The following is a 23,531-nucleotide window of genomic DNA, read 5'->3' as shown; positions in this document are numbered from 1 at the left end:
GGGAGGGGAGGGGAGGAGAGCGTGCGTTCTTGTTTGTCAAGGCCTCGGTTGGGCGCGAGGGCTGGTGGAATGGAAGACTCCATGCGCACGAACGGCCTCGGGCACTGCTGCCCTCACCGTCTTTTGTGCGCCGGGAGCAGCGCGCATTAATCAATCAACGAGTTGATGATGGCAACGTATCCTCGGTTCCCTCTTTGGCTGGTCTGCTGGCTTCAGTCCAATGTCTGGATTATGGACATGTCGTATAATTTGTTACTGCTGCTACTGCATTATTCGTCCTTTTGGAATTTGAGTTGTTTCCTCGGAGCATCATCCACCGTGGCATTATCTAAACAAATTTAAGGCGAGTAATATTGGATAGGAGGGAGTGCTGCTAATTCGGTGTTCCAGATGAAGGTTTTCAGACTTCTCTATGAGCACACGGCCTACTGCTTAGTAAAACTTTATACTAAAGTCAGTATAAAATCGAGACACATATTTTGGGACGGAGTGACTACTTCGTCCATAGTTCTTGGCTTTCTTGTTTCTTCAGAACTTCAGGTATAGCACTCCTATCAGAAGCATTGGTTGAGCACTGCATGCTTGAGGCACTATAGCTTGTGAAGAGCTACTGTACCTGTCTGGATAGTCTACTGCTGGCACTGCCAGTGGGGACTCCAAAAAAGTAACACACTCAACACCCAACTGTATCCATGTTCATCGTCCCATGATCGAGCCGACACTTTCCTCAAGTTTGGACTGGAACAGCCAACTTTGTCCACGATTCAGACACGGGACCAAACTATCACTATACACACCAATCAGAAAATCGACGATACAGAATGTCTCTGATCTGGCCATGCCCATTCAACTGCCTCCATAAGTAACATCACATAACACCTGTCTTTATTGCAACCACCATTCTAACCTCAAGTTTTTCGACATCAAACAAACCGACCATTCATTCACCAGACACATTTTTGACATAGGGCCGCCCTCTAAGTTTGACCCTTCGTCAGGGTCCCGTTGAACTCAAAGCTGCTGATGCAGCAGTTTTGGTGTACGTTCTGAAGCTACGAATGCAATTGAATCTAATACGAATAGCTAGATACAGCGTAGATCAACACTATGTCAAACTGTTAATACCCTACAATGTTGGGGCACACAATGTGCGTCGCCTAAATATCGACAGGAAGAGCGGTCAAGAACGCCAGCGTGTAAGGAGATGTGGACTTACCGAAAGCTGCACACCAGCGTGGAAGCTTCTCGAGAAGCGTCTCAACCATCGGTGTGGCCCTATTCACGTCCGTTCTTAGTTTTACCAGGAGAGGAGGGTCCTCTGCGTTAGCTTCCTTTGGAGATGCCTGTGTCGCATTGCTTGACCAGAAAAGGGTTAGCTGGAATTTTGTTGGCGCGTTCTTGCCGCCTGCAAACTGGATTGTATGCCATCCATCGACCTCGCTCTTACCACCCAGTTGAACCAACTTATCTGAATCCACTGAGTAAAATAACGAATGTAGAGGTCAATTAGATGCCAAATAACAACGATCTACTTCACCTAGATTAATCGACCTATTTAAGTGTAACTCACCTTGAACAGTGAAGTCATCGATTTCCTGCATATTGATTGCGAGTGACCACCGTGTAGATGACTTGGTATCAACTGATACTACTGTTCTGCGGGCATCATCGGCAGCAGAATCGCTTTCAACATGGAGCACTGGAACTTCTGATTTGCTCCATCCAGCATTGCTCCCTTTGTAACTCCTGCAGCCATACTTCACGGTAAATGTCACAAAATCAGTTGTCATATTCCTTCCGCAAGAAAACTCTTCCCCTCTTAGGTCCATCAATTCCTGTGTCAACTTTCCAGGCATGTTCGAGAACAGGGAAACATAGGATAATGGTTCTGTGTTTCCATCATTCATTCTTGTAGTATCAACAACATGCACAACCTGAGGAAATAGTGAATCAGTTATCATTTAATAAGTAGGAGTATTCATTGCTAGTATGAGCTTTTTAATACAAATATGGGGAACATTATGACAATTTCAGGCAAACAAATTTTCAGGAACATCCCAGAAATTATTTGCTAATATAAGGTGTTTTATGCCTATGAAAATTGAAATAATAGAAATTCCGAGACAATTTAATCTGTTTCTTGATTTCTCTATTATTCCCTTGCTCAACAATTGGCATTTCTACATAGGCAATTGATACTACACGGTTAATGGCAGTGCAAGATAATTCATTGTGTTTGCGAACGTTTGAAGGACACAAAAGTCATTTCTTGCATTCCTTAATCCTAATACACAAAACTACAATAACTTATATTTCAATTGGAAGGGGTAAACATTTACTTCCAATTTTCTTTGAAGAACAGGCTCTCCTTTATGATATGCATAAGAGATTATCTTAAAAGGATACCGGGTGTTTTAAAATAAAAATTATAATTTTCAGGTTACAGAGATAGCAAATGACGACAAATTATGGAAATCACATGACAACATCATATGAGTAAAAACAGTTAAACACCGGCTCAAAATATTAGGATAGCATGTGTCAAGATAAACTCATATTCCCTCCCATACACGAAAAAGTGATGTTGTGTATATTAACACGGTCTTCAAAATATAATTTTGACCACTAGTTTCTAAATCAGTGACAATTAATATGGACTGGAGGGAGTGGTATTTTGGAAGTAATTCTCGAGACCAAGTTATGCACATGATCTTCCAAGTTCCCAATCCAAATATTTATAGCAATATCGGTGGTCAAAGTTTTCATAGCAATGCTTACATTTACAGAACGAGCAATATCCTCTGTGAATGCTGGAACAATGCCACTTGATACCAGTACAAGGGCAAGACCAAAGAAAGCACACAACACAGAAAGAAGTGTTTTTTTGGCACCTGCAGAAAACATTATCTCGGATATCAGCTTATTTCGATGTGTTATGTATAAAACAGAAGGCCGCAGATGTATGTACATATTGGAGAAGTACGAAAATTGGATGCAATGATAGCTGTTGAGTACAGCAATGTTTGAGAGAGAGGGAGGGAGGGGGGCCTTCTTCTGACCAGGGAAAACCACAATCCTAACAAACCTATGATCATTCCTTGGATTATTTTAGCTTTGAAGCTGCTCGGTAATTTTGGTTTTTAGTATTTTCTTAGTGTGGGTTCGTGATCACCCTTTGGTGGCCTCTAAATTTAGCACCATTTTGGCATTACTCTAACACAGAATGACAAAGCATGATGAAAGTTTGAGGGGCAATATTTAATGATCATTCCAACACACCCCTTACAGTATATGTCCCAAATCAAAGCAAAAAAAAATTATAAACAAGAAAACAAAAATTGATAAGTCATGTAACGGAAGCAAAATGTGATGATATATCAAGCATGATATGGTTTACCTGAAATATGGACATACGAAAGAAGATACACAAACGTGAAGGACACGACTATAGCGATGGCAACAGCAACTACTACATTTCCAAGCCAGTCTGGTAGTCCACCAGGGTTCCTGCATATATAAGTGTGCACCGAGGTTGAAATTAGTTTGGTTAGCATAGATTAACTGACACAATACTCTCCGTTAACAGAATTTAAGTATGAAACTAATCATGGCCCTAACTGACACAGCAAATGAGAAAATAAAGAACAAGTTTGGACGTCGCAGGATCTAGATATTTACCTATCAGCACGTACAATACTGCCAACCATCACATCTACCAAGCGAATAAACAAACCAGCAGATGACATAACTGGCACAGCCAAAGCCAGGACCAATGTAAAGACCTTAAGCTGTTTAGGTGACCTTACAGGAGTTAGTGTTGCTTCCATAAGACCATCTGCAACGAAACAACAGCCATTAATACTCAAAGTTGAATATTAACATATTAACTCTCAGATAGTCTCCCACAAAAAAAAAACACAACTCCCAGATAGTCACCCCAACTTACATGCAAAAGCAGGCGAAACAAGCCAGATGAGTGCTATATAGGATGCGCCGACCTTCAAATAGGTTCCGAGTATCAAAACTATAAGCCATTGGACAAAACCAGATTTGAAAATCCACCTCTCAGCTTCCAGGCCAACAATGTAATCCATCGTGTTACCAGTTAGACCTGGCTTTGTTCTTGAATACACTTCTTGAATGTGCCTCTTCAGGAGAATAAATCCAAAACGCTGACCAATGAATGCGCCAAGCAGTGCAGGTGAACCAAATAAGCCAATAACTAACCACGGATTTCCAACAAATGGAACAGGAAAAGGACAAATATGCGGCAGGGAAAATGCCACCACAACCGGTAAGAAGATAGAAAATATCAACGTCAAAATAATGCTCAAACATGCTATTCCGAAGGACACAAGACCAGGACGTCCACCCATAAGCAGTGATGTTCCCCATATCAGGAGCGACTGAAATATTATTGAGTTGTGAAACATGGTTGCTAACCGCTGTGGATAGACCACCATGTACTTGCCCTGCAAAAGTAGTAACATACAAGTAAGAAGCTGAAATAAAAGAAAATTCAGTTGAATAAGAAATCATAGTAACTAAATCTGCATTCTTTTCCAGATACGAACAAATATCTTGTCTGTTTCCCAGGTGCACTTTGTTTTTGCAGATATAGACAAATATGTTGCATATTTTCCAGATGCCACCAATACATGCGAACACGTACTAGAATTATCTGCATATTTTCCTTGGTTATATCATGGTCTAAGTTTTCTTTTCAGGGAATCCATTGTTGATATTTATGCCAGCAAAGGCAAGCAACACCAATTATCAAAAGCACTAGAGGTTTTCGAGGAATCATATGGAACCGGGAGCACAGGAACATCTGATCCTGGCTTCAAATCTAATTTTGATGTTTAGTTTCAATCATGGTATGGTCTGACAACAGAACCATGGCGCTTCAGGTGATCATGAAGTCAAAAAGGAGGGGGATGCCATGCAAAAACATTGGGTGACTCCATTGTCCATTCCATTGCTCTAAACAAACAGAATCAAAGAACGTACCATGCCATCAAAGATGGACAACTCATTTAAGAATCGGGTCATTCCTCAAAGCTATATATGACGTAAATATATTGTTAATTCTATTAGGACCAAATATGAGGCATTTATTTTCTCTTCTTTGCCCCAGTTATACCCATACCCCCTACTTAGGCCAAAAGTCACAATTCACAAAGATTTTGCTCCAAAGAATACATCTTTATTTCATAACAAATTGTTGATAATAAAGAATTCACACATCATTCATTGGCCTTACTGTCGCCTGAGATACTACATGCCCTGACAATTTTTTAAACTATAAAATTGGTTAAATTCATATGGTCCTTTATTATCTGGAAAATTAGCATATGAAGACCTACAGCGAACTTGCAAAAAAGAAAATATATCACGTGCTCTTAGCTTAACGAAAAAACAGATATTGCATGGTACATTCATAATATTTGATACCAATTTTTTTAAATCTTACATACCAGAATGTCGAAAAAAATAGCATTATTCTGCTCTGTGCTCTCTTGCTTTGCCTGGTGTGCATCTTTCATAAATTTTGGTGATGAAGCAGCATGGAGTAGGAAGGCAAGCATATTTTCTCCATTGTGCTGAAGGGATCCAGGTGTCAGGAGCTCTATTTTGTCATTCTGCACAGAAGAGAGCAATGAAATATCATGAGTCTACAGTGTTTGCCACTAAAAAAAGAGATTGAAGCTGCCATTCTGCTGACATTGATTTACACTCACAATATCAACAAAAGTTACCATTACATCTAAAGCTATCACCTCGTACTAGTTTCTGTTTGGAAGACATAGATTACAATCTCATGGCAATGAAATTATTGTAACCAAAACTCACTAGGAAAAAGATGGCTGGATAGTACATTTAAGAATTAAACAGCTCGCATTCATACTCTACGAGGCCATGGAGCAATCAGCTGGATCCTCAAGTGAAGTTCACATGTGATGTTTCCACCTTGTAACCTATCAAAAAATTACTTTTGGTTCGGAGATATGTATACTCGTTACATTCCTTTTTGCGTCAATAGGGAATGGCAGCAACATAGCTTAATCTCAAGGTAATCTCTAGCTCTTCAAACAGGTAATTATGAGCAGTAGATTCTTTCACCGAGTAGATGATATAGATATATTAGTTATCATGTTCATAACAAATACTCCCTCCGTCCCAAAATACTTGTCGGATAAATTGATAAAAATGGATGTATCTAGAACTAAAATATGTCTAGATACATCCATTCCTCCGACGAGTATTTCCGGACGGAGGGAGTACTACATACATACACGGATAAAGTCATCAAAGCAAACCTTTGTGTGATACACGGATGTCGTATCTGTATATGCAAAATCAAGGCCAGGAAGACCAGCAACCTCCTGATATATTTGGAAATCAGTAGCAGATTTTATCGCTCCAGAACGGAAAACATCCTGCAATTACAAGTTTGGGTCATGTCATATTTACAAGCTCCTACGATTGAACTACACTGATTGAGTAAAGTGACATGTCGAACTGTCTTCTATAAGTGGGTGTGAGGTGGATGAAACAATTGCCTATCTTTTTTCTTATGAAAAGGTGAATTAAATAGGACATTTTCAATTGACAGTGGGTACAAATCACTCCATGTTGCTCTTAGCTGTTTGATTCAGGGTTGCTGGAATCATGACAAAGTTTATTTGCTACTCCCTCCGTCCTATAATACAAGAGCGTTTTTTACACTAGTGTAGTGTCAAAAATGCTCACGCTCTTATATTATGGGACGGAGGGAATATTATCCAATGTGCCCTGCTTCTGGACAAAATATAAAATTACTTTTTACCCAACAATAATTTTGAACAGGAAAATTATTCAAACTTCTACAGCTGGACAATTAATGTATGCGGACAGCACCTGACAGGGTAAATGAACCTCTATCAAAAGTGAAAATTGTTCTGACTAAGACAGCTAAACTCGAGAATCAAATAAACACATACCTGTGTAGCTATTTGAGCAGATGGATACTTCGCTACAGCAGCAAAGCTCTCCAAAGCCCATTGGTGAGTACCCTGTTATGTGAACAGAAAATAGCAAGGTAAGTTGAAAATGTTCAAAATCAATGCTTTCGTGAAAATTGAGCAATGCATAACAACTAAAAAAAACTCTGATGCATCAGCGACAAGCTAAACCATGGTTTGCGTAAAATGTTCAGAAACCTTATTTACCAGCATTAGGCATCAGCAACAAACTAAAATAAAAAACAGGTTTATGATTTTTACAATTGTAAATGCAAGCATAATTTCTGAAACAAATCGTGAGCCTGACCTGAAAAAGGGTGGATTTCCCACTGATACCCATAGCTTCCAAATCAACAGCAAAACGTACTGAGTTTCTCCAGTGGTGCTGCACAATTTTTTATTATTAGTAAATCACATTATTGGAGCATAACGACAATGACTTATGTACCAGTTACAACATGATTTATGTGTGACATATGAAAATAGTGACCTGAGTTATAAAACTGTGGGCCCCGTCAAGACCCTCTTCTTCCCCTGTGTTGAACAGAAACAGGACACCACTCTTAAACCCATGAGCCCACTGAGCTACTCCCCGTGCCAGCTCTAGCATGACTCCTACACATGAACTGCAATCTCCGGCACCTCCCCTGAAAAAGAATACAAGTTAGAAGTATTTTTTTTCCAAAAAGTGACAATGGGGAAGAAGAAAAAAGTGAAAGTTATTGCAAGAGTTGGTCTGCTACAGTGCATGTATTTGCAATAAATAAGCGTTAGCGTGTCATTTAAAATAAGCATTAGTGTGTCAATAAGATACATCCTATTAACATTAGATATACACTTGAACAGTCTGAATACCTCCTAAATTACTTGTAAAAATCATCGTCAACAGAACTGTTCATTCAAAACATGCCTCAAAGCTATATTCTCGTTCAGCCTTCATGTCATGCTATCTTAGCAAATTTTAGATCTCGACATCTCCTGCTTATAATTAAAAGAACCATGCACGACTGAGCCCATATATTTGTCTAATCTCACCTATTCCACATAAATTTCATTTAATCCACTCTCTACACCAACTCCTTCCTCAATTGAATAATAATGTGGTACTCAAGTTGGATTATTGCATATTACGTCTACAAAAATAAATACACAATGTACCAATTTGACCACTAAGTGTCAAAAAGGCAAGCGGAAACTCTTTGTATCTGATGTAACCAATTAACATGTTGATGATTAAGCATATTGATTACATTACATAGCAAAATTGCCTCATAAGGGAGAAGATAGAGCCTTACGTTGTGGAAACCGTGTCAATATGAGAAGAGACAAGAATCAAATTTTCTTCAGCTTCCGGTAAATACTTGGGAACAATTCTGAGGATAACATGCTTAAGGTCTGAGTACAAGAGTGTTTTTCCCTTGAAAAGTCCACCAGCTAGACGATTTGCACCAATATCTGTGTGGAACAGCTCCAGTTGAACATCAACATCCCAATGAGCTGTCTTCTTTATTTTCTCTGCTTCTGCATATACATACTATTGCATGGACATGTCAAGATGGATAGTACAACTAAAAATAGATGCTGTAGAAAAATGATAAGTTCCAACAACAATATCGCACAGTACGATTGTATCATAACACCATCCAAATAAAAAAACAGTAAAAATGAAAGATAAGACTAAGAAATAATTGGGTGTCTCCTCACTTCAACTCGTAATTCTTCTCCAGTTATTCCCCTTTCTAGTTCTTATGCCCGAACACCAGACCTCAATTTTTTTGCTCAACCCCCAATTCCTCCATGGCCAGTGTGGTGTGCGCTTCTGGTGGTCAAAGCAAAGGCTGATCTCGTCTGGACTTCCGGCGAGAAGCACGGACAAGATTAGCAACTAGCAACCAGGATCAGGACGGCGATTGCAAGGTGGAACGGCTGAGAGCCTGAGAGAAGTCAACGAAGGTGTTGCCTTTTGCATCTTGGTTATGGTACAGGTAAGAAGGGAGAGAAAGTGGGTTATACACGTACTCATACAATGTTGGCAAGAATTGGCATCCAATGTCTTTGCAGTGTCTGACTGCACTTTAGTGACCTGGTGTTCAAAGATTTTTTTTACCTAGACATGCATTTTCTGCGTACCATGGCTAAACGAACAATGCTCATGGTGTACAAGTTCAGTGACACACCATGCTTACCTAGATTTGCATTTTCTAAGTACCATGGTTAAACGAACTACTCGCACACTACATAAGTTCAGTGACCCACCATGCTTGCCTAGATGTGCTTTTTGCTGCAGATCGTGGCCAAACGAACAACTCACACGGTGCATAAGTTCAGTGACCCACCATGGGTTGAATACATGCAAGTTTCTAGGTGCCCTTTTAATTATTATAATAAAGAAATATGAGCTTAGTAGAAGTATTTAACCACGTGATGCAGATTTTTATCACTAAATAGAACTGTTTGGTCAAATATAAACAAGCATCCAAAATACGGCCCAAAAGTAAGTGTTCCAGCTTCCCCCAACCACATAACTGATTATTATGACTTAACAATATTTTTAACAAGAAATAAAATGCAGACTTAAAGAAGCCTCTTTCCTACTAGAGCTCTACTCATTAAACAGGACACTGCAATTAGTATGGACAATTCAACACCCAACAGCTAGTACCACCTTAATAGGAAAGTGTCAGTGATCACCCATGTTTAGAACATATTAATGCATAATAACAGCAATGTTAAAATTGATCTGAAGATTGAAATTGTAAGGTAAAAACAGTAAGCAAGGTTGGGAGGACAACCTGCACAGCAAGATCAAGGGCATCTGAACCAACTGCATGAGGACCCAGGCCTGTCAAGTACTTCACATGCTTAAGGGCAGAAGCCTCTGAAAACCCCCGCTTACCAGCCTGCTCGGCACCAAGGGGCAAAGGAAGATTTGCAAACTGCATACGGTAAACAGACCAGGATCCATGAAGGAAAAGTATAAACAACCCCAGCAACAAATAAGCGCTCCTCTTATGCCTGCTGTTATCTTTATCAGAATCGACTGCTGCATCAACATTAGGCTTCTCGTGTGTTGACACAGACGAACCTCGCCCTCGAGGCATTCTGCGTGTTTAAATGTAGTGAAACGCCTGAAGAAGAATGGGAACAATTATCTACCCAGCACCATAACAAACAGTACACGATATTACCACTTGTAGCAGAAAATTAAAATACAATTAGTAAGCATTCAATTCCATATGCAGAAATTAGGTGGCATTTAACATTCGTTTTTTACGCAAAAGAGCAAGTTAAAATGGAATTCCCACAATGCAAGATGATAAATGATTTGAGTTCCAGGCTTCCAGCTACCAAAAAGAAATATTTCACATGGATCCAGGCTAAATAAAACACGGATCGGACAATCCCGGTTTTGTTCAGGATTAGAAATCAGTATGTTCCACCACTGTAAGAACTGGGTGTGTGCTAACAGCTAATCTCCCACGTTCCACATGATAAAATGCATGCACAGTCTAAGCAGTAGTAATCAGACACCACACAGAGTCTCAGGGTGTCCTAATTTTTCAGTAATGTTCTTCGCACAGTTCAAGCGACACCCCAAGGTTCACAGTTTCAGAGCAGGGATGCTCCCAACTCTCAAAAGCAAGGTAGTACAGGTCCAACTCCATAGTCGGTTGGTTACAAACGGGAAACTTGAAACCAAGAGAACGGATTGGCTATTCAAGACGACCACAACAAGTTCCTGAAACAGGAACTGAAACTCTGAGAGTCTATCGATGAGAAGTGGCCGCTTTTGGCAGGCATCCTACTACATGTTACGTTACCATAAAAGAGAGGCAAAAAATTGGTAGGTTGATTCACATTTACTGCGTCCAAGGTTCTTTTTAAGAAGCCAGTGTGTGTGGACCAGGGCAGCAGGGAACTACTACTAATACCACCATATGGCAGGAGAATTTTTCAGCCTTGAATATTTCACACAAGGGCGGTAAAAAGGGTCCCAGCTTGCAGTTCTAGACGATGCATTTACCAGAGATCATGGGAAAGCTGTGGCCTGCCTGTCAGGCCAGAGAAAAGGAGCAGCCGGCCAGCCATTAATTACCAAGAACAGATTGCAGCACCGTGTGACATCTGAAACTAATTACCCCAGCTAATGGTGGTATCAGTTCTGAAGTTTCGAGCCAATGGCGCAATTAGCCACGGAGTGCATTGGGGATTCAGACTTCCCCCTAAATCTCTGCTTCCTTTTACATATTAAACTGCTATCGACAGTAGTATTAGTTCTGTATAATTGACAGCCAAGGCCGGGCCGCTCCTTGGATAATCCTATCCTGTTTCCTATGGGGCCGAGGTCATCTGAGAGATCGTCTATGAGAACGAACAAGAAGATGGTAACCGGACCCGCAACTAACTACCATGATGGAGAGAGCTACTAGTAGAGAGGAAGATTCAGATTCGATTTACGAAGGGAAGAAACAGAACAGAATTGTATAACAGCAAGCTAGTACCAGTGCTTACTCACCAGCGGAAGAAGAATCCACGTCCGTACGGACCTCCAGGGTGGGGGACGGCGGCGAGGGGAGCGGAGGTCCTGCTTCGGCGGGGAGGCCGGCCCAGCGTGGACTGCAGTCTGGAGGGGGTGAGGCGGCAGGCCGTTAGGATTTCGGTCGCCTCTCTCTTTTTTTACGCGAGGGAGGGGAAGCAGCAGGGAGACGCCCGCGCCGCGCGGAGCGGAGATTCGGGGTTAATGATGAGGGGAAGGGAGGGAGGGAGAAGGAAGGACGGCGATCGCATCGCGTGCCTGACCCGTGGCCCGTGCTACGAGTGCTTGGACGTAGACAGACACGAGATGCTGGTCCGGTGTCGTGTTGCGCGGGGTGGGAAAAAGTCCATTTTAAACCTTGAATTCGTAGACGTCCGGCGAATCAAACTCTGAAGTCGAAATCCCTGTCGTTCGGCCCCCAAACTAACTAATCCCGGTCCAAATCTAACCTTAGTGTCGTTTTAGCCCTTAAAACGCTGACGTGGCCAGGATTGCTAGTTAGGTGGGCCAGCTTATAACTGGAACGCGGGGGGGGGGGGGGGGGGGGGTGAACAGCAAATCGATTGGGGATTTGGGGGGAGAAACTAGGGTTAGGCGGCGGCGGCGGCGATTCCTTGAGGGGTGCGGCGGAGGAGGCGATTGCGCAGGGGGCGGCTGCATCGGCTGCGTTGACGGCAATGTCGTGGTCTTCTGGTGGTTCGAGTGCTCCCAGCTTCCGTCGAGCCACCGGAAGGAGAGGGGAGGAATCTAGGTCGCCGGTGCCGTACCGCGAGGCCCCGATGGCGTACGAGCCAGCGAGGCTCTGCTGGTGCAACCCCCGTCGGAAGGCGCCTAGGTGGATCTCCTGGAGCCGTCAGAATCCAGGCAGGAGATACTACGCCTGTGTTGATGCGATGGTGAGCTTCAAGTTGCTGTTTTTTTGTTCTGTTCATTTGTCCCCCCCCCCTCTCATTGATTTCTGTTGGTGCAATTGAACAGCATGGTGGTTGTGGATTCGTGGAATGGCATGATGACCCACTTCCCAAGTTTTGGAGTGATTTGATTGGTGATTTGCGAGATGAAGTGCGTAGGCTGAGAGGTCAAGGAAGTGGTGCTGTGATTGAAGATCCCACTGCAGTTGTGGCTCTCCCTGAAGCTGAAACAGGAGGAATGGGAATGGCTATGGCTCTGCAAGATCAATTGAAGCAGAAAAATTCAGAGATAGATGCACTGAAGGGCAAATATCAGACTGCTGTCATGCTGTTTGTTGTATTTGTGGTGGGTTTAGTTGCAGGGAAGATGCTACTGTAATAAGATGTGCAAGTGTTATTTCATCAGTTGTATTTGTATGCAATGTAGCAATGCTTTAGGGTTTAGAATGAACTGGAAGTTGTATGCATTTGGCACTGTTTGGAATCAATGAAAGTGGAAGTGCAAGTTGTGTTATGCCATCATTTTGTACCTCTCTGAAATGCATATATGTTTGCAATCTTTGCTGGCAGTAAAGTGAAAAATGATGCAGTTAGTAATATATTGCAGTACAGTGGAACATTATGCTGTTTGTAACATAATGCATTGTCAGGATGGCATTTAGAAACAATGATAGCAAGTAATAAGAAGGAAATGCCACTGATGAAAGATCATTCAGATCAACTTAATTTCACATAGACTAGGTTTGAAATAAGTCACACTCCCACACAAATACATGACCTCTAGTTTGAGCCATGAACAAAAGATAAGTTTGCAACATTACATCAGAAATGTTTTGAAACATTGCAACTTCAACAAAAGAACTAGATGCAGCCCTTTTCAACTATAACTAGTAGTTTCCACTGCAAGTGAAATATCTGAAGCTTGGCACTGATGATGCAGGCCTTCTTCCCCTCTTAGCTCCAGATCCTGTCCTTGTGGAAGTAGATGATCCAGCTTCAGCAGTTGCAGTTCTCTTTCTTGGAGGCTTGAACCTGTTGGTCCCAGTAGAAGGACCTGTTGGTACTGAACTTGTTGTTGGTGGAGCAGATGCAGAGGCAGAGGCAGATGTTTGCTGCAAATTAAGGATAAATATGCAATAAGTTCCAACACAAGAGTAATAAGCAGGATAAATATGCAATAGATAAGTACATGACAGCAACAAATACCTCAGTTGGGTTCTTTTTCTTGCTAGTTCTAGCAAGATGAGCATTTTTTTCTTGCCTCTCTCTGGATTCTGCTTACATCCTGATTTGTTGTGTCCAGGGTTACCACACAAGGAGCATTTGATAATTGTGCCATGCTTGCTCATTTTCTTCCCCTTAGGTTGCTCAGTTTCCTCTCTTCTCCTATCATTGTTTTTAGGCCTTCCTTTTTTCTTCTCTTTTCCTGGCAACCTAACACATTCAGGAGGCACTGGCCTAGGATTGGGTGACACTGGCCACATCTCTTCACCCTCCACAGGCTGCAAGCAATGCTCATAGATTTTGTTGAACACTTCAACAAAGTAGCAAGGAGCAATAAAATCCTCAATTTTTCTGTTGCACTTGTAGATGGCACTAACTGCATGGTGGCAAGGAAGCCCTGCCAGCTGGAAGTACCCACAAGAGCATGTCCATTTTTCCAGGTCCACAGTGTACTGCCTTCCTCTTCCATTCACTTGCTTCACTTCAAATCCATTTTCTCCATTCCATAGCACTTCAAGATATTGTGTTCTAGCAATACTTTTCTTAAGCTTCTTAAAAACAGCAGGGCATATTTTTCCTTTAAAGTTGGCACCTTTCTCTCTTTGTTCCTGAATTCTCACAAGTACCTTTTTCCTAATTTTTTCATTCATAGAAATAATAGGATAAAACCTAGCATCAACTATAGCATGGTTGAATGACTCACATAGGTTGTTGTCAACTGATTCACAGTTTGAACCAACTGGGAAAAAAGCCCTTGCCCAGTGCTGTGGCTCAGTCCTCATGATGTCTTTAGCCCCTTCAGGAGTGACTTGTGCAAGCTTGGCCTTATAATAGTTGAAATCTTGCTTGTTAGAAGCCTTAGCAACTGCCCAGAATTTTTTTTGCCACTCATGATCTCTATGTTTCTTCCTCCAATTAGCATAAATGTGTCTAGCACACATCCTATGCTGTGCAGCAGGAAGGTAATCATTCACTGCATTTATCAAGCCCTTCTGCTGATCAGAAATAATAACCCAGCCATCTCCATTATTGTTTATTTCCAAGTCCTTAATGAGCAGCCCAAGAAACCACTTCCATGTGATATTAGTTTCATTCTCAACTACAGCCCAGGCTAGTGGATACATCTGATTATTTGCATCTCTACCTATGGCACACAAGAGCTCACCCTTCACTGCACCTTTGAAGAAACAACCATCAAGGCCTATTACTTTTCTGCAACCAGCCTTGAATCCTTGCTTCATTGCATTAAAGCACACATAGAAGCTCTGGAATACACTTTCCTCCATGTTGGTTGGGTCCATGCAAACAACAACTGTGCTTCCAGGGTTGCTCCTTAGCAGCTCAAGTTGGTAGTCAAACACTCTAGTGTATTCATTGTTCATTCCACACAACAATTTGTCCATGACAATTCTTTTTGCATGCTTGCACTTTGAAGTGGAGACATCAGCAAACATATCTTGCAAAACAGTTGCTTTCATGCTCTCAATTTTCCACATAGGATTTGCCAGTATGAAGTGCTCATACCTCTGTGCAATCACCTTTGCAGTAACCAACTTGTTGCATCTGTTCTGTGCACATTGGTGATCATCATTGTATGTTATGACTTGGAATCTTGAAGTCCTTGATCTCTTGGCTGCATATATCAGCCATGGGCAGCCAGGCCATCCACACTTTGCCCTAACTCTGTCACACTCAGATTTCATGAACTTAATGCTCCTCTTTGTTACTAGACCATATCTTCTCAAAGCTTTGCATAGCTGATTCTTGCTTCTAAAAACCATGGTCAAAGCAAAATGTGGTACTTCACTTTCAGGGTTGTATCTTGGGAATGAACTCTTCCTCTTCCTTATATGACCATCTGAATCTTCATCATAGCTGTAGTCCTCATCAGATGAATCATAGTTCCAATCCATTTCTTCTCTTTCAATTTGCTCCTCCATGTTGGCAATCAATTCAATTGGCACTGGCCCTGTGGCATCCCTACCTATCCAGCTCTTGGAGTCCCTCATCCTTTTCTTAAATTTCCTAGCATGTCTCCTGAGCTCCACAACTTCTGAATCCTCCCCACTATCATCAGTATGTCCAATGTATTCAGGGTCACTGTCTGAGTCTGAATTTTGATTGGCACTGTCAACATTTGCAGCTATCACCATTTGGTTATTCACATGCCCTGAAGCCTGAGGTTCAGAAGCACAAGCTGATGCAGGTTGACTTGGATCCAAAACCTGTGAAAAAACACCTTCCATGCCTGCCATTTCATCCACATCTACTACTCTGCTTCTTCTCTGCTTCAAGGGGCTGCAAATTCTTTCAGTGATTACACCAGTTTCATCAGGTATGAGCACATCAGTGTCAGACTCTGCAGGTTCAACAGCATTTACTGGCACTGGTTCTTCTGCAGTTATAAGTGCATCTGGTTCTTCAGCAGTTAAAACTGCATCTAGTTCATCATCATCACTCTGTTCCATGAGTTCATCCTCAAAATCACTCCCACTACTGCTGCTGTCATTGCTATCTTCCTCTCCATGATACTCCACATACACATCAGCAACTCCTCCAACACAAATGTAGTCAGACATCTTCACACACGAACTGTCATCATGAAGGAACACCAAACCATTGATAAGCTCTTTTCCAGGAAGCAGAAAATAGAACTTCATCGATTCCATCAACTGAGTATGATCTTTTAAATAGCCTTTCACTTCCTGCAGTGACAGTTTATCCCTCTCAATCTCTGACATTGCTTGATCTCCCCCAACATAGTCCAAATTTGGACCAATGTGGATGAACTTCCCTCCAATATGAAACCGAACGTTCAAAATCTCACTTGGGTCCATGATTTCACTGAAAAAACATACACCGCGATCAAAATAAAGCATAACAATCTATTCCTAAATCAATCTATTCACAAAAAATCAATCTTTTTCTGTCACCCAAATCGTCCCCAATTTTGCCCCAAATTTGCCGCTCAAACCCTAACCCTAATGCCGCAACTACTCCAACCTATGAATAACAAGGGAGGAGGGCATCCAGAACATTACCTGCTCCTTCGATGCGCCGTCGCGCCGTCACGATCGTCGCAGAGGTGGCGATCAACCGCCGGTCGCCATTGCCGTCGCCAGAGAAGGATGAATGCAGAGGGACGCGGAGAGAACGAAGCGAAATGACGGGCCGAACTGGGCCGGCCCACTAATATCGCCTCAGGCGCGCGCCGAACGACCCATCCCGGCCACCCCATTGCCACGTCGGCAATCCCCGTTTGGGAAACGACACTAAGGTTAGATTTGGACCGGGATTAGTTAGTTTGGGGGCCGAACGACAGGGATTTCGACTTCAGGGTTTGATTCGCCGGACGTCTACGAATTCAAGGCTTAAAATGGACTTTTTCCCGCGGGGTGTATGGGCCATATGGGGCGGGACGAGGCACTGTGCGCCCTGCCGCCTCTGTGACGACGAGCCCGTCCATCGTCCGTCCCCTACTTTTCTGTTCCTCCCGTGGCGTGGAGGACCGCAAGGAGGTCAGGGTCCCCGCTGAAGCGTCCCGTGCTCATCTTTGTTGTTGGCTGGTGACACGGTTTTGTCCGTCCAGATCTCGAACTGCTTTCCCGTGATTTTAAATTTTTAAAAGTTTTTTGTTTTTATTTTTAAGTTAGAAGAAAAGCTGCTAAGTTTCCATTTTACAAAAAGAAGTCTGATGGATGAAAGTGCTCGGTTAGCTAAACTAGGTCTAAAGCATCAAGACATACAGAAATCCCCAAAGGCCGAGCCAACACAACACAAATAGAAAGGCACATTGCCGAGGAGGTCGGTGTCATCATACATCGCCATCTGCGCTCACGGCCCGACGACTTCGGCTTTGCCAGAACTTCACCCAAGAGGACCATTCCGTTGTACTGATCATGACCGCCACAAGCATGTTTGACGGCCTCATCGACACCTGAGGGAGAAGAGATGTCCGATAGAGGAGCGGGAAAGTGCCACTATGGTCTCGACAGGACGACCAACCTGACTTGTCTAACGTTGCCCGCATGTCTAGAGTGCTCCAGTCGTGCAACACTGTCGGCCAACTACTGGCCACAACCTAATGCACCACCGCAAACATCTCGCCACTAGAAGCTTTCGGTCAACTGCTCAACCACATACAAGGTGCTCCTGCCCAGAGGACAAATCTCCAAAACGGTGCTTCCATCAAAGAAATGCCGCCAAGAACGCCGCCATCGCCGATCCAATAAGCGGATCTCGGTTTTCACCCGAGACAAGAACTCAAGAGCGGGATGGGTGCAAAACTCCTCGGTGAAGCCTTCAACAAGGAAGCAACATCCGCCGATGTTGCCATCACTGGCTAAGAGTGAGACTTTCGTCCGTAGAAATGCGCACCTATGCCAGATGTAGGAGAGAGCCACAAGAACTGGAGACAGATGCTCCTTCCATCCCGGCCAGAGGACAACCGGCGACTCCGCTGCTTACCAAAGAACCCAGCGCCCCGCACACATCAGGCCTAGATCGGGCCGATCATTGCCCGAGCCAGATCTGGCTGGCCCAAACCGCCACTGTGCGCTCATCCGGCAAACCTCCTCGTCGCCACCGCATCACCACATATAGCGCTAGACCGCCACCACCACTAACAACTGCGCACCAGTCCGCCACGAGCCGAGGCCTGATACATCTATAACGTATCTATGTTTTTGATTGTTTCATACTATTATATTATCAATCATGTATTCTTTATATGTAATTTTATATTATTTTTGGGAACTAACCTATTAACTCAGTGCCCAATATTAGTTCCCGTTTTTGCCTATTTTATTGTTTCGCGGGAAAACATACAAAAAGAAGTCCAACTATGATGAAACTTTATGATGATTTTTTCTGGACCAGAAGAGACACTAGAAGCTTCGAAGGGGGTGCAGGAGATGTGCGAGAAAGCCACAAGCTCACACCTCCTGAGGTTGTGGGCCCCTTGTAAATCTAATTGACCTAATTCCAATGCTATAAATTCCCTAAAATTCAGAAACCACCAAAGCGAGACCCGAAACAATTATTCTATCGCAACAAGCCTCTATTCTTCCGCGATCCCATCTGGAGGCCTCCGCCGACACTCTGCCGGAGGGGGAATCGATCATGAAGGGCTTCTACATCAACCCTGTTGCCTCCATGATGATGCGTGAGTAGTTCCCCACAAGACATACGGGTCCATAGCAGTAGCTACACCTCTCTCTCTCTCTCTGTGTGTGTGTGTGTGTGTGTGTGTGTGTGTGTTGACCTTCAATAGAATGTTCTCTTCAAAGATTGATTCAATGTAGTTCTTTTGCAGTGCATTTGTTGGGATCCGATGACTTGTGGGTTTATGATCATATTATTCATTGAAACTAACCGAGTATTTTCTGAACTTTATCATTTGTGATTTCTGTTGGGGAACGTAGCAGAAATTCAAAATTTTCCTACGTGTCACCAATATCTATCTATGGAGAAACCAGCAACGAGGGGAAGGAGAGTGCATCTACATACCCTTGTAGATCGCTAAGCGGAAGCGTTCAAGAGAACGGGGTTGAAGGAGTCGTACTCTCGTTATCCAAATCACCGGAGATCCTAGTGCCGAACGGGCGGCACCTCCGCGTTCAACACACGTACAGCCCGGTGACGTCTCCCATGCCTTGATCCAGCAAGGAGAGAGGGAGAGGTTGAGGAAGACTCCGTCCAGCAGCAGCACAACGGCGTGGTGGTGATGGAGGAGCGTGGCAATCCTGCAGGGCTTCGCCAAGCACCGCGGGAGAGGAGAAGGGAGAGAGGTAGGGCTGCGCCAGGGAGAGGTCAAACTCATGTGTTCGGCAGCCCCTAGACCTCAACTATATATAGGGGAAGGGGAGGGGGCTGCGCCCCCTCTAGGGTTCCCTCCCCAGGGGTGGCGGCAGCCCCCAGATCCCATCTGGGTGGCGGCCAGAGAGGGAGAGAGGGGAGGCGCACCTGGGGTGGGCCTTAGGGCCCATCTGCCCTAGGGTTTGCCCCCTCCCACTCTTCCCTGCGCCTTGGGCCTTGGTGGGGGGGGGGGCGCACCAGCCCGCCTGGAGCTGGTCCCCTCCCACACTTGGCCCATGCAGCCTTCTGGGGCTGGTGGCCCCACCTGGTGGACCCCCGGGACCCTCCCGGTGGTCCCGGTACATTACCGATATCACCCGAAACTTTTCCGGTGATCAAAGCAGGACTTCCCATATATAAATCTTTACCTCCGGACCATTCCGGAACTCCTCGTGACGTCCGGGATCTCATCCGGGACTCCGAACAACATTCAGTTACCACATACAAACTTCCTTTATAACCCTAGCATCATCGAACCTTAAGTGTGTAGACCCTACGGGTTCGGGAACCATGCAGACATGACCGAGACGTTCTCCGGTCAATAACCAACAGCGGGATCTGGATACCCATGTTGGCTCCCACATGTTCCACGATGATCTCATCGGATGAACCACGATGTCAAGGACTCAATCGATCCCGTATACAATTCCCTTTGTCTCGCGGTATTGTTCTTGCCCGAGATTCGATCGTCGGTATACCGATACCTTGTTCAATCTCGTTACCGGCAAGTCTCTTTACTCGTTCCGTAACACATCATCCCGTGATCAACCCCTTGGTCACATTGTGCACATTATGATGATGTCCTACCGAGTGGGCCCAGAGATACCTCTCCGTTTACACGGAGTGACAAATCCCAGTCTCGATTCGTGCCAACCCAACAGACACTTTCGGAGATACCTGTAGTGCACCTTTATAGCCACCCAGTTACGTTGTGACGTTTGGTACACCCAAAGCATTCCTACGGTATCCGGGAGTTGCACAATCTCATGGTCTAAGGAAATGATACTTGACATTAGAAAAGCTTTAGCATACGAACTACACGATCTTTGTGCTAGGCTTATGATTGGGTCTTGTCCATCACATCATTCTGCCAATGATGTGATCCCATTATCAACGACATCCAATGTCCATGGTCAGGAAACCGTAACCATCTATTGATCAACGAGCTAGTCAACTAGAGGCTTACTAGGGACATGGTGTTTTCTATGTATCCACACATGTATCTGAGTTTCCTATCAATACAATTATAGCATGGATAATAAACGATTATCATGAATAAGGAAATATAATAACTAATTTATTATTGCCTCTAGGGCATATTTCCAACAGTCTCCCACTTGCACTAGAGTCAATAATCTAGTTCACATCGCCATGTGATTAACACTGATAGGTCACATCGCCATGTGACCAACATCCAAAGAGTTTACTAGTGTCTACACTAGTTCACATCACCATGTGATTAAGTCTCAATGAGTTCTGGGGTTTGATCATGTTTTGCTTGTGAGAGAGGTTTTAGTCAACGGGTCTGCAACTTTCAGATCCGTATGTACTTCGCAAATCTCTAGGTCATTCTGTAAATGTTGCTTCCACGCTCCACTTGGAGCTATTCCAAATGGTTGCTCCACTATACGTATCCGGTTTACTACTCAGAGTCACTCGGATAGGTGTTAAAGCTTGCATCGACATAACCCTTTACGCCGAACTCTTTATCACCTCCATAATCGAGAAACATGTCCTTATTTACTCCAGGGACAATTTTGACCGTTGTCCAATGATCCATTCTTGGATCATTCTTGTACCCCTTGACTGACTCATGGCAAGGCACACTTTCGGTGCGGTACACAGCATGGCATACTATAGAGCCTACGTCTGAAGCATAGGGGACGACCTTCGTCCTTTCTCTCTATTCTGCCGTGGTCGAGCTTTAAGTCTTAACTTCGTACCTTACACCTCAGGCAAGAACTCCTTCTTTGACTGATCCATCTTGAACACCTTCAAGATCATGTCAAGGTATATGCTCATTTGAAAGTACCATTAAGCGGTTTTGATCTATCCTCATAGATCTTGATGCTCAATGTTCAAGTAGCTTAATCCAGGTTTTCCCTTGAAAAACACTTCTCAAATAACCCTATATGCTTTTTAGAAATTCTACATCATTTCTAATCAACAATATGTTTACAACATATACTCATCAGAAATTCTATAGTGCTCCCACTCACTTCTTTGGAAATGCAAGTTTCTCATAAACTTTGTATAAACCCAAAATCTTTGATCATCTTATCAAAGTGCATATTCCAACTCCGAGATGCTTACTCCGGTCCATGGAAGGATCGCTGGAGCTAGCATACCTTTTAGCATCCTTAGGATCGACAAAACCTTTCTGACTGTATCACATACATCCTTTCCATACAAAATCTGGTAAGGAAACTCGTTTTGACATTCATCTGCTAGATTTCATAAATGCAGCTAATGCTAACATGATTCCGACGGACTTAAGCATCGCTACGGATGAGAAAATCTCATCGTAGTCAACTCCTTGAACTTGTGAAAAACTCTTCGCCACAAGTCGAGCTTCATAGACGGTGACATTACCGTCCACGTGCGTCTTCTTCTTAAAGATCCATTTATCTCAATGGCTTGTCGATCATCGGGCAAGTCCACCAAAGTCCATGCTTTGTTCTGATACATGGATCCTATCTCGGATTTCATGGCTTCTAACCATTTGTCGGAATTTGGGCCCACCATCGCTTCTCCATAGCTCGTAGGTTCATTGTTGTCTAGCAACATGACCTTCAAGACAGGATCATCGTACCACTCCAAAGCAGTACGCATCCTTGTCACCCTACAAGGTACGGTAGTGACTTGATCCGAAACTTCATGATCACTATCATAAGCTTCTACTTCAATTGGTGTAGGCGCCACATGAACAACTTCATGTGCCCTGCTGCACACTGGTTGAAGTGATGGTTCAATAACCTCATCAAATCTCCACCATCCTCCCACTCAATTCTTTCGAGAGAAACTTTTCCTCGAGAAAGGACCCGATTCAAGAAACAATCCCTATTGCTTTCGGATCTGAATTAGGAGGTATACCCAACAATTTTGGGTATCCTATGAAGATGCATTTTTTATCCGCTTTGGGTTCGAGCTCATCAACCTGAAACTTTTCACATAAGCGTCACAGCCCCAAACTTTTAAGAAACGACAACTTAGGTTTCTACAAACCATAGTTCAAACAGTATCGTCTCAACGGAATTACATGGTGCCCTATTAAAGTGAGTGCGGTTGTCTATAATGCCTAACCCATGAATGATAGTGGTAATTCGATAAGAGACTGGTACGCACCATATCCAATAGGGTGCAACTATGATGTTCGGACACACCATCACGTTATGGTGTTCCAGGCGATATTAATTGTGAAACAATTTCCACAATGTCTTAATTGCGTGCCAAAGCTCGTAACTCAGATACTCATCTCTATGATCATATCATAGACATTTTATCCTCTTGTCACAATGATCTTCAACTTCACTCTGAAATTACTTGAACCATTCAATAATTCAGACTTGTGTTTCATCAAGTAAATACACTCAACATCTACTCGAATCATCTGTGAAGTAAGAACATAACGATATTCACTGCATGCCTCAACACTCATTGGACTGCACACATCAAAATGTGTTACTTCCAACAAGTTGCCATCTTACTGAAAAACGAGGCTTTTCAGTCATCTTGCCCATGTGGTATGATTTGCATATCTCAAGTGATTCAAAATCAAGTGAGTCCAAACGATCCATCTGCATGGAGTTTCTTCATGCGTATACACCAATAGACATGGTTCGCATGTCTCAAACTTTTTAAAAAGACGAGTGAGTCCAAAGATCCATCAACATGGAGCTTCTTCATGCGTTTTATACCAATATGACTTACATGGCAGTGCCACAAGTAAGTGGTACTATCATTACTATCTTATATCTTTTGGCATGAAAATGTGTATCA

At 43.3% G+C, this 23,531-nt stretch overlaps 1 protein-coding gene across 1 annotated transcript; it reads right to left on the bottom strand.

Moving 5' to 3' along the window:
- Positions 1-814: 814 nt before the first annotated feature.
- On the bottom strand, positions 815-11,791 carry LOC123046096 (endoplasmic reticulum metallopeptidase 1). Its single transcript, XM_044469384.1, has 14 exons — positions 11,521-11,791; positions 9,797-10,132; positions 8,300-8,538; positions 7,495-7,651; positions 7,312-7,389; positions 6,984-7,055; positions 6,321-6,440; positions 5,478-5,642; positions 3,947-4,472; positions 3,679-3,835; positions 3,398-3,507; positions 2,779-2,891; positions 1,571-1,934; positions 815-1,477 (listed from the first exon to the last, which is right to left on the bottom strand). The coding sequence occupies exons 2-14, from the start codon at positions 10,103-10,105 to the stop codon at positions 1,158-1,160; spliced, it is 2,730 nt and encodes a 909-aa protein (XP_044325319.1). The 5' UTR covers positions 10,106-10,132; positions 11,521-11,791; the 3' UTR covers positions 815-1,157.
- Between the last annotated feature and the right edge of the window lie 11,740 nt (positions 11,792-23,531).

This window comes from Triticum aestivum, chromosome 2B (genome assembly GCF_018294505.1).
Source record: "Triticum aestivum cultivar Chinese Spring chromosome 2B, IWGSC CS RefSeq v2.1, whole genome shotgun sequence".
Classification (NCBI taxonomy): domain Eukaryota; kingdom Viridiplantae; phylum Streptophyta; class Magnoliopsida; order Poales; family Poaceae; genus Triticum; species Triticum aestivum.
Note: the sequence above shows the minus strand (reverse complement) of the source record. Positions and strands in the feature narration are given on the sequence as shown.